We start from the raw sequence: 16,027 nt of genomic DNA, 5'->3' as shown, positions 1-16,027 counted from the left end.
TCTCTTTTGCAGACGCGGCATCCCTTTGCCAGTGTCTGCGCATGGAGCTCTGCTGTGAGAAGTCAAAATGATGTGACTACGCAAGGAGGCAAGATTCAGATATTGTTTAACAGTCGGCCTGGTCAGCATAAAAACACGTGTCCGCCAGATTAGGGAACCGGTGGTAACGGAGTGTCTCTCTCCCGCCTTGGCACTGCAGTGCTACTGATTTGATGTTGAACGAGCGCTGACATTTCCGTTACTCCGCGAGGGACGCGGCTCATCACTGACATGACATGAAACACTGAGTAATGGCAATGAGAAATTACTCTGGATAATTCCGTCACTTCCGAAACGTATCGTTGGAACTGAGTTTTTTCAGCACTTCTTTGGTTGCGGATGCAATGTCCTATCTGAATCCCTTAGGAAAAGAACTGGAGCGTTTTGATGGACTATCGCTCATTTACTGGTAAGACATTGATGTTTACAAACTTGAAAAGTCATAGATTTGAAATTAAGTTTACAAACAAAAACTTTATGCTTCTATTTTTCACACTTTTAAGATGTATTTTGCCACACGGAAATGGAAGTGGATTTCTCATCCACTTACAGATTATTATAGTTTGATATGCGTAGGCCTACTATTGTTTTTCAAAGTAACATACATCTCAATTAATATGCTGTAGGCTATCAATATTTTAGAGAGAGGCTGAATTAGAATCCGTATTTCTTGAGAAGACCGCGCTCGGACTGCGCGGAAAAATGCTGAGTTTAGCCTACCGCAAGCAATGCGCACATGTGAAATCAAGAGGGCGCGTTGGCATGCGGAGACAGGGTTGACCTGTTACGGCACTTGTGCATCCTTAGTTTAAAATGCGATTTTTTTAGTGTTATCAAAATGTGTTTAGCAGATGTCCAGCATTCAAATCAACAATAAACTTTTGTTTTTTTTTTATTTTCAACTATATGCTATCAGGATTTACTGTTGACATTGTTGTTTGGCACACATACGTGTTGTCAGGAAGATGCTGGTTCTGACGGTAGCCATGTTTATGTGCCATTTACTCGGAATGAATAAATAATGGGCAGTTGAAGGAAGTATGCCATTTAAATAGAAATGTAAATACACGTTATGCCACGTGGAAACAGATGTGACCTGCTCATTTGTCTTCTAGAATGAAATCATAACACAATTCAAAGTTATTGCTTATCAACATGTCTAGTCAAGATTAAAATGCCATGCTTCCATTGGCACCTGACATGTAGGAACAGTGCTAGCCACTGAGGGTAATCCAGCATAATAGAACCTTTCTGTGGGATGAAGACTTAACACCTTTGGGTCCCCCATGGAGGAGTCTGCCCAGTGACTTGCTAAATTTAGTGCTTTGATTACAAATACCTGTGTGGACAATGGGGAAAGGGTCAGAGAGGAGAGGAGCCTGCTTAAAAGGACACCAGAGGTAACGGCAAATTATGTAAGCCCTCAATTCAGCTCTGTCACTCCCCCTGTCCCGGCATCATCCCCACCCCAACGCCCACATTTTAAGTTACTTTATTTTGTGCCAGGGTAGGTGTGCAATGCCAGGGTACACTGCTGAGAGTGCCATCTCGGTATGAGTGCAGTGCTTGTATGTGGAGGGCATGAGGATGGGCACGGGTCACTGACTTGGCAGTCTTCATTTTGGGAGTAAAAGCCATAACCTCACCAGTATGGAGAGCAGGTATGATCTCTTTTACTGTATACTCATTTCAACCCACCTCACCTGACACACACCTTCAGAGAAGCACTCACATGCAATGACAGAAGCTGTTGCATCCAACATTTACAGATTTTCAGATTCTGGGGGTTACCTTGTTTTTGGTTTCAGGGCGGCACCTTTAGTCAAATTACACCCTTTGCTGATTTCATAAATGTTTCCGAATTTGGGACTGTTAATGATATTAATGATTACTCAAAAGATGGGGGGCAGTCGTGGCCTACTGGTTAGGGCTTCGGGCTTGTAACCAGAGGGTTGCCGGTTTGATCACCGACCAGTAAGAACGGCTGAAGTGCCCTTGGGCAAGGCACCTAACCCCTCACTGCTCCCCGAGCACCGCTGTAGCAAGGCAGTTCACTGCTCCGGGTTAGTGTGTGCTTCACCTCACTGTGTGTTCACTAATTCACGGATGAGATAAATGCAGAGACCAAATTCCTTGTATACGCAAGTATAATTGGCTGAGAAATCTGATTTACATTTACATTTGATGACATGAGATGATTTGAATATTCATGTTCAGGTCAGATATTTCTCAGGTGTCCTTGTGTATCATCCAGAGGGTCTTAACAGCAGTATGCATATTATTGCTTATATATGCATAATATATTATCTAATATAGAATGCATCAGAATTACACTGAAGATTTGATACTTAGGTCTTATGTATCTTATGTTCTTGTTGTTATGTATGTTATGCTCTTAAACAACATTTGTTGCAGTGTTCTTTGAAGTAATAGTACTGTATGTTTCTAGGAATTTTGTCATATTGATGAAGATCGATGAATAATAACTGATAAACATACATCGGAAACACTTTACGGGTTTACATTATTTAAGATGTGATTCTCAGATCTGGATCTTCAGCAGAGATCATATGCAGTCAATTTGATATTTACTGACAGATGGACAGTACATAGTTGATTTCAAAATAATCTCATTAATTTATCCATAAAGTGTATCAACTTCTCAAAATGAGTTAATACATTTCACTGAACCAATCAATAATACAGTATGTTAGAGCTACACAAATTTAAATAGGTTTACATTCCAGAGGCTTCACAAGATTGGCAAAGTGAAACTTTGATCAATAAAAAATCCTTGATATTAAGGTAGTCCTAATGCTGTTACGCTCCATCGAACACGGATCTCTCTGTCCCTAGTGGTTGATTAGTGGTAGATCCAAAATGTATTCATGAACCAAAATATCACAAAATTCACTTTAACTGACTGTTAAAGTCTTTCACTGAGGGGTTTGATATTCTCAGTGAGATCAACTGCATTCTTCTTCATTTTTTATCAACTGTGGATTCTACTGGAATGGCAAATTTCTGATGCAGGAATCATTTCAACACACCATGAATCACTCTCAGAAATGAAAGATCACAACAACAACAACAGTGTCATCAGACCTGCTGTTTGTTTTGTTTTCTTTGTTAATATGTCAACATGTAAACAAAATATTTCACACTGAGAGATTTTCTTGACCTTGTTTGGGCGCAGCGTTGGATTTCGACGGCATGTAACATCCAACATAATTATAATTCAGGCATTTTCCCTCAAAGCTGACCTGGATGATCTGAAGAGTAAGCTCATAATTGGACAGGATTAGTTGTGTGCCACATCTTGCTTCCCCAAGGCTCTAGAGTCATGTCCCATTTACGGTTATATTTCTATGTCCTCCCAACATAGATCAGACATCTGATTTTGGGAGAATTTCAGTGATGAAAATCCCCTGTCTTTGAAACGACTGTCAGGCCGGAGGGGAGAGTGCGGGGCGGGGCGGTGCAGTGCGGTCATCCTGCCTTGTTGTGGAGGTCATCCTGTCTTGTTGTGGAGGTCACCCTGCCTTGTTGTGTTTTGATGAAGTGACGGTTGGGTGGCGGGGGGGGGGGGGGGGGGGTTCTATCTGATAATGTATCCCAGTGCTGGATTACTGTCATGGTACAGCTTTTTATAGCACGCACTGTTGCTTGTGTTGATGAGGCGCTCGATGCCACTTCTCTGCAAAACACGGGGAGAGATCAACTTGATGCGCCTCTCCGTCGCAGCCTAGTCACAGTGAATGAGGTGACATGGGGATAGAGCACCCAGTAAAGTGGATGGCCCTACATGATCTAACTGTGGGGTCACCACACCATGTCTGTCACTGAAATGTATTTGCGTGTCTTAATGTGATCATATTCTTGACACCTGAGTTGACAGTAGAGCTTAATACATACAAACAGATCAAAAGCAATGTCTGTTCAATCTCTCATGTGGTCTTGGTTCCTATTACCCTGCTCGGGGAGGTATTGATTTGAGTAGGAACAACTTAATTTCTGTTGATTTTCTGTCCATTTCACACCCACTAGGGTGCTCAGCTTCAGACAGACTGACAGACCTATCTCATGAAACCCATGTTATCTCACAACCCAACTAATGGGGTTTTCTTGCTTAGCTAGCAATTTGGCTTGCGTGTCCACAGAGGTGTTAAAGGTATTGGTGTAGTGTTATTGATATTTCTCAGAGACTGATTGGTTACCAGTGAGCCGTGTATTATACTAATCAGACCATGCTCAGAGGATCCCCACCGTCAGTGTGAAATCAATATAGAATAAATTTGTCAACACATATTTTTTGTCTTTGAACCTTTACAGTTTTTTTCAATTGCTAAAACACAATTGTGCAAACTAGGCTGGTTTTATTAAAATACTTAACACAAAACAACACACCCAAACTACAAATTACCTCATATAGCCTGCATGAAGCACTGCAACCAAAACTACATAGAATGATCAAAATCAAACTTTTGCATCAAATGGCACACTTCATTCATATGACCAGATTTTTGTCTAACTAACTACACACTGTTGGGCATAACGAAAAGCATAATGAAAAGCATCTCATGCTTTGCCATAATAGTAAATAGTTCAAATTGTAGAAAATTCTTCAGGTGGTTCACATGCGCAAAAAATATTTGCGGATATACACATGCTGTTGAAACATATACACAGCAGATATATTTATATTGGCCATTTAGCTCATGTAGTGTCATTTTGAATGGCAGTGTTTTGAAATGGCAAACGTGACTTTATGTCAGATTGTTGTGTCTCATGCAGAGAACCGTGTTCAGTGCCATTTAAAAAGTGCCATTTTGAATTGCAAAATGAGTGTAAAATGTGTTTAGACTTTTGGAGACTTGAGAAGAGGTTTTGCTCTCTGGAAAAAACTGTAATAGTCAGTATGAAAGTCATAAGCCACTATAAAACACTAAATATGGTCTCTCTATATATTTTGACCAATAAACAATGTTCCCTGATAAGAAATTGGCTCAGGAGCAAGTGCGAAACCCCTGGTGAAAATACTGTGTTAGTATCGACTAAACTCTAGGTTGTGTAATGAATTCTTAGAGGTAAATGAGTATCCCAGGGTAGGGCCCATTTTGCAAAGTACTGCATTTTTCATGACTTGCTTGTCCCATTTCTCTGACTAAGGAGCCTGTCTTCATGTTTGGCAGGTGCTCTGAGTGGGCCATGCTTCAAGCCCACTGAAATCTGTTCACATTTGCTTGAGTCGATACATGTAGCATTCTCACTAATGTCTGGTGTTCACCTGTCCTCAATTACGGGTGAACCCACGGCAAAGCGCATTTCCTGATTTTTCCTTTAGGGGGCAGCCCCTCATCCATAATGCTCGTGTCCGCTGTAAACAGGTCATACTGATATCGCCCATGGAGTTAGATTAACGCATTTGAACAGAAGTGGGTGGCCAGGGATGATAGCTGAGCACATTTCCTAAGCTAAACCCCCTCTGCAGTCTTCGAGAGTCTGTCTGAGAGCCTAGGGAGGGCAATGTTTGTGTGTGTGTGTGTGGGTCTGGTTGGTTTGGGGCTTCTGTGTTCTGGGAGTAAAAAATGGAAGTGGTCTGGCAAAGCCATTGCTACGTGGCACACAGTCCTGTCAGACTTTGCTGTTGTGATTTTTCAATGTGGACTGGATTATCCTATAATCTGATAACAACCCACTGTGCAGATTTGGTGATTAAAGTTCTGATGCAATGGGGTAGTTGCCATGGCCGCTGGAAGAAAAAAGGATGAGTCTCTGTGTCCCTGCCTATGTCGCTGTGTGTGAGTGTGTTTCTTTATGTATGCCTGTCATCATGTTATAATTTCTTTGTTATGATCCCATAATCCCAGTTTTTGTTACCCAAAAACAATAGCAGGTTGTCCACAGATAATTTGATTGTTTAAATATATATGTATGCATGTTGACCTTGCTGGTGATAAAATCTGTAAATAGACTCTTGATGGATTAAACCTGCGTGACACTGCTTTCACATCAGTAATATATGAGACGTTTTTGTAGGATAGTGTCTATAACTTTGGATTCTTCTTCTTTAACAAATTATAGGCAGCACCTTTGATCGCTAGACATCTAGGGATCACATTCCTAACTTCAGATAGAATTTGAAACCAGTCTACTTCAAAAATGGCTACAGTGTGCTATATGCTGTACATACTAAAATATACAGCACAACCAATGCAGTACACCGCCGTGAAGAAACCCATAACACCCATGACAGTCATGCGCTCAGAAAACATACACAGAAAAACGCTGTACTGTGTGAAGACAGCTTTAACAAACAAGTTATATGCTGATGTAACCATGCAGTCTGTTTTCATTAGTCAGTGGTCAGTTCGTCGCAGCCACAGCCCCCCACCCCCAAATGATGGATGGCGGCTGGAATAGGCAGGCTGACAGAGTTTGACAAACAGCACCATGCACAGCGGTCCAGTCGGCCTCAGTGTGTGTTTCCCCCCCCCCTAGCCTAAAGACATGCGCTGGAGAGGCCACCATCAATCAAATGCACTCTACACTTATTTATACAGTCAATGACTCAATAGAGTTTGTGTTGTGTTTAGTAAGGGTTGAGAAATAGAAGAACGCAGTGACTTTTTTTTCTTTGTGTGTGCATTTTATAGAGGTTTATGAGATGTGGTTCATCTCAAGCTATTTATATTGCTGTTTTTGTATCAAAATGATGAAAGTCACTCTAGCTTCAATAAATCATGATGCAGTCCTTCTGTGTGTGTGTGTGTGTGTGTGTGTGTGTGTGTGTGTGTGTGTGTGTGTGTGTGTGTGTGTGTGTGTGTGTGTGTGTGTGTAAGGGTACAGTAAGGCTAAAGCTTTTCCACAGACCTGTCAATGCTCTAAATTACACCCTATTCCCTAATCGGTTCTGAGCGGGTCACAGAGGGTATCACCCAGGACTGCACTAGTCTTTTAGGGAGAACCCTTAATCTAGTTGTAGAGCTTTAGCTTGTAATGCTGTGATGAAGAGGTTTTGGGGCACAGAGAGTGAGTGAGTATTGTGGCTCTGTGGGCATGTGTGTGGGTGCATGCGTGCACATGCAAGTGTGTATAATGTTTATGTGAGTGTGTGTGTGTGTGTGTGTGTGTGTGTATGTGTGTGTGTGTGTGTGTGAATGTGTATGAAGGGGGACTAGCCAGGGAGGATTCTGAAGGGTTGGATTTGCATAGCATTAAAGGTAGAGTTAGGCTGGGAGCAGTCAAAATGCAAAAGAACGCCTACACTGCATAGTGCACATTTTTGTTCTTATTCTAAGAATGGTTGAAGTGTTGTCAGACCATTATAATATATTCTTCTTTGACTGGTTGCATTGCCATGTGCTTTGAATTGCATGATGTTTGGGGTACTTGTCCTATTCTGTGCTCCCCCCAACAAATGTTTTCAAACTGTTTTTTTTCCAAGCCTGGCCTCAAGTTCTTTCCAGTCTCAGAACAAAGGACACCTCACAACAGGAGCTGCAGTAAGGGGAAACACATATATAGTAACTTGCTATGTGCCAGTGTGTGTGTATGTGTGTGTGTGTGTGTGTGTGTGTGTGTTTATGTGTGCTAGCTTACTATGCGCTAGTGTGTCAGCGAGTTGGCTGGAGTTGTGACAGCATCATGGAACAGGCAATACTTTTGATGAAAAGTAGATGACAGTCTCAAAATATATCATGACAATGGTGTTAACTGAAAATAGATGGTGGTGTTGAAATGTACTGTGAGTTTGTTTTATATGATGGCAAAATGTAGTTCCTAGAAAGAATGCACATATTCTGTTTGTAGTGTAGGTTCCAAGATATTAAATAACTGAGAAAATACTTTGTAAAATAGCAGAACATTTTGACAGATTTCTAACTTCTCTTTACAAGTTGATGAGACTAACTTAGTTAACAGTACATGCACAAAAACTTTAAGAACATGTATTTGATAATTTTGGATCCAAAAGGCAAAATAGCTAAGGCAAGGCAAAATAGCTAGTGTCATCTTACTTGTTTCTGTTGCCTGTCATTGAAAGAGACAAAATTGAAAGAGTGTAATTCTTCACTTGCATGCTGTATCAAGATGACAATGTTTGTCAATGATGACAACGTCATGTTTGGTGTTGGTAACAGGTCCCTTTGCACCACAAAAAGTGAAAAGTGGCAAATTATTGCATAGCGTTAAATTTCAAAATATTGATTGGGGATACAAATACAGTTTATCGATAATGTTTCACGAGGTGATGTATCACATGTAATGGTGTGTCAATTTTATTTTATTTCACACCCAGTTCCATTGCCACCTTTCAAGCATGACTAGAGGTGGAAGAGAGAGAGAGAGAGAGAGAGAAAGAGAGGGAGATAAGTGGGAGATGGCCATTAAAGCAACACACTGTAGTTCTTTCACCTTAAAATAATGGCTATTAAGCAGCTTTGACGCCATACTGAGAATAAGTAGAATGGAGTTTTTGCTGATGCTGTCATTGCTGATGCGTGACCGGAATGCCTGTATCACACTAGGAAACATTGTTGTCATGGGTAGCAACATTACCATTTTGCACGGTTTTAGACAAATTGTGTGGCCCCTTAGCACTAATTGGGTAGCCAGTTCGTAGAAAATTGAGAAAAAGGGGGAACCCTACATTGTGTTATAAAGTGCTCCTAGTTATTTTAATTCAATAATCAAGCCTTACATCCCCAACCGCCCACTGCGGTCTTCTGGTGAGCGTCTGTTGTGCGACCAGTCATGAAAACTGGGTCTAATTCCAGACTCTTTTCTTCAGTGGTTCCATGTTGGTGGAATGAATTTTTTTCCCATTGCTTTTTATTAGGCTATTGATTGAATTGATATTATTGTGTATTATAACTATTCTCCTTATTATATTTGACCTACATTCTAATCTGTTCCCTGTTCAATTTTAAATATTATTATGTTGTTTGTATTTATGTGTCGCTTTGGACAAAGGCGTCTGCTAAATCCATAACCATAACCATAACCATAAGTGTATCTATTATTACGTAATGTGTATCTTTTGGAAACTGAGAGAATGAATGAGTTAATGAATGAATGAATGTAAAAAACGACGAATGTGAGAATGAGAGATTGCATGATTGTGAGGGATGGATAGCAGAGAAAGGAGAGAATCAAGAATAAACATATGTTTTAACAATAACAGTCCCTCTCCCAGGGTTGTTGTAAGATGTGAATTAAATTGTGACTGCATGGGTGAAATGTGAGTTGTTAAACAAGGCACATTCCTGCTGATAAACTCATTGTCTGTTGCTGCGATCCAGTTGTCAAAAGGGCCCTTCTTACGAGTAGTAAGATGATTGAAAAACAAAAAGTTTGCAAAATGCAAAATGACGCGATGACACCCCCCCTAAAGTTGTGTGACGAGAAGCAATCTCGTACAAATCAAAGGACCCCCAGTTCACGGTGAGTTCTTACGACAAGGAAGTTACGTCATTTCACAAGTTACGGGTTGTCATAAGCCGTCACCATGTACAAATGGAACGTACGATGTATCTATGTATGTCACAGATATGTGAAGCCTCTCCTCACAGCAACAATAGTGAAACCTAAAGCCTTTTGTTTGCCCATAATAGTCCTTATCACTCAGTCAAGCACAGTACTGCACAGTGAACCTATAGAAACTATATTTCATTCGTACACTTCTGTGGAATTGCATGATTGTGTTTCAAGGTTGTTCTATGCTCTTTCGGTTTTAGAATTTATTGGTGTTTTATGGTGAGCCTTTAAGATTGAAATATGTTCCGTTTCCATCAGGGTAATATTTTACAACTCCACATAAGTGCCTGAGTCGTGTTTGGTGCTTGGAGTGTAACTTAAAATATTCAGCCACTCCGTTTTGTGACAATAATCAAGTTCAAAGAACTGTAAGGAAAAAACTGTTGTTGGAGTTTTCTTTTTCACATATAATTCCTTATGGACATTTTATTTTATTTTATTTTACTCAGAATGACCAGGAAACTCCATTAATTCCTGATTACCGTTTGGCAGTACTGTATGTTCACTTGAAGTCTCTCAATAGCTTTTATATGCTATTCTCATATTAATAATTTTCTGCCATCACCTTTCAGGTTTTACCTTACCAGGTTTATCATGGTACAATACATCACCAGATAGAATATCACAGTGACTATTCTCATCTGAATCCATTTTCATACCCCTGCAATGGAGTTTAAGAACTTTTGGGCCCATCGAGATTGTTTAGTTTTCTGTTTTTGTTTTTTAATCTAAGAATATATTTAAGGAACTACTCGGAGCCAGGATAGTACCCCCACAACACCCCACCACACGTCATGTATTTAAGTCATTGTTTGGATTGCGGTATCAACAGATTGTTTAGGCCTACATGTTTATCTCAGAATGTTTTTAAGGTTATAAATTGCAGTGCCAGTCTCCTACCAGTGGCTGCCAGTGCCTCCCCTAGCCTGGCCTCATGACATCTCTATTATAGCCCTCAATACAGTAAAGACACTCAGGGGACATGAGCTGGTTCCACACTCACAGGGACTGCATCGGGCCTTAGTCATAAGTCATGCGTCCACTTAAATGAGAGTGAGGCTTTGGCTGTTGACAGCGCGCTTAAGCAAAAGTGTCAGTCCTTCTGTATATATGTGGGATGCTGGGAAGAGGAACGTTCACAGCTTTGGCAAGAAATGACAGTAATCTTTCAGAACAGGTGCCGTCACAGTATAACTCCGCTCACTGCAAGGCAAAGCCCTGTGCTGTACTGATAGTAAGATGGCAAGCCTGCTTGCTTTTATGTTTCCACTCACAGACATAGTAAACAGAACAAAAAAACACCTGTACTGATGTCTGCTGTGGTTAAGTTTGAGGAAGATTTACAATCTGATTGAAGTGGAACACTAGGCTATATATGTATAAATAAAGCACTGGTCATATTGTAATCCAGATCTTATATAACATCTAACTTGGATAGAGGGAGGTAAAGCTGTCTGGTGTAATGTAGTTTAATGCCTCAGACAATCATTCTCATTGTTAGTCCGCTAAAATTAGTAACAGCAAATGGCCTTAAGGATTAAATATGTTTTTAAAATATATTACGTGACCTAACGTATGGATTTCTCTGTGTTTAAGGGGCATGTTATAGGCCATTTGTCAGTTCAATGATGAATCAGAAACTGAAATAAAATAAAATATAAGGATCTCTTTAGTTTATTCAGTTTATTACATGTAAACTTAATCTCACAAAACATATAAAATAAATAATAATTTGAATTATTGGTATATTTTGAGAAATGTAAAATATATTTTAAATAGCAGGTATTGCTTTTAACGCAAAATGTATTGCATACTGTATTACATCTTTATTGAGCTTTGTTCTTTTTACTTTATTACATTAGACATTTATGTAAAGAATATGTCATTGCTATCATATCGTTTCTGACTTTACAAATGTAAATATATTTTTCCCATAATGAACTCAGAGAGATTTTAGCCTGGTTTGTATTTAAATTCAGGCGCTTAGACCACTGATATCACACACAGCCAACAAGAACTTGGCGCGTTGTTTTGGAACGACCATGTTCAGTGGGTGGAAAAGCTGGCGTTTACAAGGCTTCCAAAAAGACAGCAATTTAATTTCCCCGAAATTAATGAGTGGAGTCTAGTTAGAAGACATTTAAGTAAACGTTTACCCCCCAGTTGTGACCACATTGCATAAGATTTAATCTGACTGCAAAGTTAGTGATGTTTGGGATGATCTGTTAACTGTGCGCGGAATTAGAGAGCTGTAATAGAGGATCATGTGGCCAGCGGTAGAGAGGACGTCTGCGCGGTGGTGAGGCACCGGAGAATGCACTTATATGCCGTCGATAAGGAAAACCCTCAAAATGCCCACATTTTCGGTGATGTACAAAGGAGCTGTCATCATCAGTAGGTAAATTGATTTTTTTTTTACTTTTGAGACGCTGTTAAATTTGTGTTTTGTTTGTTTTGTTGAGCTCTAAGCGTCTCGCGTATATGGGTTGAGTTCACGAGCAGCTTTGCGCGAGAGGACATAACGTGCGACAGCTGGGATTGTGATATGAGCAAAAAGCTGTTTCGTACATTTGAAGAGGCATTACTGTTTTGCTGTCCTGATAAATTGTATGAATGTGTGCAAAACCTATTGTACAAGAAAGTGAAGTTTTGCATGTCACAGACAAAATTCTGTTTCGCGCGTTTGCTTGGGAGCTCTCCATGGCGACACAAGAGGCTTTGGCTTTGTGTACAGCAGGTGCACGTGCAACAACAACCCAACGAAATGACAGAGCTGTATTCATCAGTGTGTAGCCTACTGTTTTTGATTTAGCCTACTGTTTTTGATTTCAAACATGAAAATGCAGGTGAAGAAAAAATACTCTAATGTAGCCATGATTCCAAATGAGAATTGTTCAATCTCCATACTAATTTCTGTGTATTTGAACATTTTTCATTAATGAAACATTTTTACCTCAACATAGCTCTCTCCTTAAGAAAAAAGCTGATACTCATTTTTGTTTCATTGCTCTGTTCACATTATGTTCATGAGTAATGGTGATTTTCCTCGATCTGCCCTTTTGGTCCTAATTTGGGCTTTTGTTATGTAACATCTATCTAATAACCAACCCAGACCAGTAGGATTTCAATCTTAGCGGAAGTCACTGATTAAAAATAAAATCAAAAGCTCAGACAGTAAGGGGGGCCATGGACTGGGCTGTCCAAATGGCTGTCTCTCCAAACATATGTGCCATTCAGTGATGACAGATTGCTGATTACAACAGATTACAGCAGACATCTTCAATCAATTATCATTATTGCACATATTTATCCTGCTTAGAGGGAAATTTCATTAGGCTGTGCATGAAAAAAAAACCCACCAACAATACCAAAAGGTGTGGTAGGTAATTGAAAATTGACAATAAGTGGATAGAGCCTGTGATATAATGTATTGATTGCATTTTGCAACATTTTTGAGACACAGAAGAAAAATATCTAAAAGTTTAGAGTTACCTGATCTTTAGGCCCACCTGATTAAGTCAGCGCTTAAGGTTACACTTAGTTTCAAAAAGTTAGCTTTTTGTTTACTTGTTTGTTTTATTGCATTGTCATTATTATGGTGCCACAACTATGGATTCAAAGGGTGTGCATCAAGGACTATGCAGCCTTCTAATGGACTGTCCACTATGTGACACTCACCCTGCAAAATTAATGCTGATTGCTCAAGGGCGAGAACGTCCAGTGCAATGGTCTCATAGCCTGCAGACTATGAGCACAGCAGGGTTCTCCGTCTATGCCTTTTTTAGTGCTGTGGAGCAGATTGGTTCCTGCAATTAGTGCGCTAACTACACTTGCTTTCTTTCAGGCTCAAAGACAAGAGCAATGATGAAACACACACCAACCTGATTACATTCATCTTCATGTGGTGGTGGTGATGTTGTTGCAGGCTATGGTGTTGTGCATTTGTGCATTAAGGTGGCTGCAGTGGGAGGAAGTGAGAGCTAATGAGACGATTGACCTTCTTGTGAGGGTCTCTGCGCCATATATCCTGTTTTTATTCAAAAGCCACAAATTAAAAACCAGAGGAGAGAAGAAGTGTGATTCATTTCAAAAATAGCTTTTTTCCCCCACTTTGAAGTCTCTAGTCTAGAGTCGTCACTGAAATCCTTGAACTACTCGCCACCAAGAGGAAAATCTCCCAAATGGAGGGTAGTAATTGCATCAACTTGCATATCACAAGTGTCCATGAGGATGAATCTTTAAAAATCATCTCATTGTCCTTTTCTTTCATGTTCCTTTTATATTCCAATTCTGTTCTTCCAGACTCCAGTGACTAGAATCTGAATGACTATTCATTGTGTGCTCCTCACATAGCACTTCTGAGAGTCTCGACTCAGCATCCTCTGAGACTTTTAAACACATTTAAGCACAACACAATAGCAGTAATTATAATGTTTCTCTTCTCTCTCCCTCCCTTCCTCTCTCTCTCTCTCTCTCTCTCTCTCTCTCTCTCTCTCTCTTTTCCTCTTCATTTTCTGCTCATACAGGACACTCATGGGTCCATATGGCGTCGACCGAGCTGTTCATTCCATGGAATTCACAGACTGTGAGAATGGATTAGGTAAGCGCATCATGGCGTGTGTGCCGTGGCTGAAATGGCTCCCCCTGACTTCCACATCATCACTCTCTAACTCCACCGCACCTTTTCACACTGTCGGATGTTGAGCCAAATCATATCTGAATACAGTTACAGTATACAGTCCGGTTTTACATGTTGCCCACATGTGTGTGTTTTCTTTTAGATTGGGGAAACCTGAAATCAAATCATATCTGAGTACAGTTACAGTACAGTCCATTTTTACATATTGCCCAGTGTGTGTGTGTATGTGTGTTTTGCACTGTATTCTTGTTTGATTGGGGAAACATGAATTGAAATGATATCTGAGTACAGTTGCCATACTGCCATAATGAGCATGCTGCTGAATGCTGTTGTGCAGATCCAGGAGCCCTCTGACACTTGGCCTGCTGCTCATCAACTTTTTCAGAACTCACAATCAAAGAGAGGCAAAAATGGAGGGAGAGAAAACCGTTAGAATTGTCATTGCAAAGAGAGAGAGAGAGGGAAGGAGAAAGAAAGAAAGAAAGAGAGAGATAGAGAGATATTAAAGAGGATGAGAGGTGTCTAACATTGGGGTGCCCAAGCAGCGGTGGGGTGCAGAGGAGTCGAGTGTAAGGGGGAAAGGCAGGGGTGAGGCGTTTTGAGCGCTCACGCTTTCATCCAGGCTGAGCTTTTGCAGTGGGGTAGAATACCCATAAGCCAAAATGATGACAGTTCTTTTTTTCTCCCCATTCTTTGTGTTCTCTCTCTCTACTCTCCTCTCACTTTTGCGCTCTCTCTCTCTCACACACACATATGCCAAACACACACACATATGCACAAACGCGCACACACACACACACACACACACACACACACACACACACACACACACACACATGCACAAACACACACACACACACACACACACAGAGACGCACAAACACACACACATGCACACACACACACACTCTCTCTCTCTCTCTCTCTCTTTCTCTTTCTCTTTGTCTATGTACACATAGACCTCATCTCTAGTAACACAATACATCAAAACACTATTCAGGGACAGCACTAAGCTTCTTAAACCTGTCCTCCTTATAGTCACAGTTGCACAGTCAACAATTTGTTGTATTACTGAAGCACACCCCAGCTGCGGAAGATATTTTTGGTGGAGGGACAGAAGTTGTTGCTATGTGTGCAGGGAATGTGGGGCTTAAGGAATGGTGTATTGAATCCGTGGGGGATAAATATTCTTCCTCTCAATTTTTGCTTATTGATGTTGTTTATCGTGATTTGGCGCTATGTAGGAGCGCATAGCCAGAATGCCGGGCTGTTCAGATTTCTGCTCAAAAAACACAGTGAAAGAGCACCACTCTCAAGGCTAACGGACTGTAAATAGACAAGTGACGCTTGACAAAGTTTGAGGAGGTCGGCACGGCAGACGGCTGGAAAGCTTGTGGGCATTTGCACTCCTGTGTCATGAGCAACAACAGTCTCCTAACAGGACGTGTAATCTCTCTGACCTCTCCATAACTAGCGCCAACAGCTGCACGTTACATCTGGGAGGGAAGGTGATACAGTCAATGAAACCCACAGCAGCAGACACAAGGATGTATTATATTAGCAGATTTATGTAGCAACTGTTGTCTGGTCTTAATCAATAGATTGACTTTCAATAGATAAGTGTGTCTTTGGAGTTATTCCATTGTTTAAAAACATGTGACGGGTCTACTCAATGTCCTCTGATGGATGCCTTATTTGTAGAACACTTTTAACTACCAAAATGATACTGAGGCTGTGAAGAGGTCAAGACAGTTCCTCATGTTATGATAATTTGAGGGGATCTAGGTAATACAGTACATCCAATACAATACA

The 16,027-nt window shown here is 40.6% G+C and overlaps 1 protein-coding gene across 6 annotated transcripts in view; it reads left to right on the top strand.

The window, feature by feature from the left end:
• LOC143102566 (syntaxin-binding protein 4) overlaps positions 1 to 16,027 on the top strand; it is a 58,666-nt gene continuing 42,639 nt past the window's right edge. For 5 of the 6 annotated variants that reach the window (XR_012982607.1, XR_012982606.1, XM_076266244.1 and 2 more), the window contains exons 1-2: positions 1 to 448; positions 14,103 to 14,176. Coding sequence is in view for 4 of the 6 variants with exons in the window: in XM_076266244.1 (XP_076122359.1) it covers positions 384 to 448; positions 14,103 to 14,176 (139 nt within the window). In the remaining 2 variants the exon portion in view is untranslated. Of the gene's footprint in view, positions 449 to 1,550; positions 1,701 to 14,102; positions 14,177 to 16,027 lie in introns of all 6 variants that reach the window. The other variant, XM_076266246.1, reaches the window with a different exon arrangement.

Source organism: Alosa pseudoharengus, unplaced genomic scaffold (assembly GCF_046254945.1).
Source record: "Alosa pseudoharengus isolate Yale_2024_CS ecotype anadromous, Long Island Sound unplaced genomic scaffold, YU_APseudo_1.1 YU_APseudo_1.1_scf_4, whole genome shotgun sequence".
Lineage (NCBI taxonomy): Eukaryota > Metazoa > Chordata > Actinopteri > Clupeiformes > Clupeidae > Alosa > Alosa pseudoharengus.
Note: the sequence above shows the minus strand (reverse complement) of the source record. Positions and strands in the feature narration are given on the sequence as shown.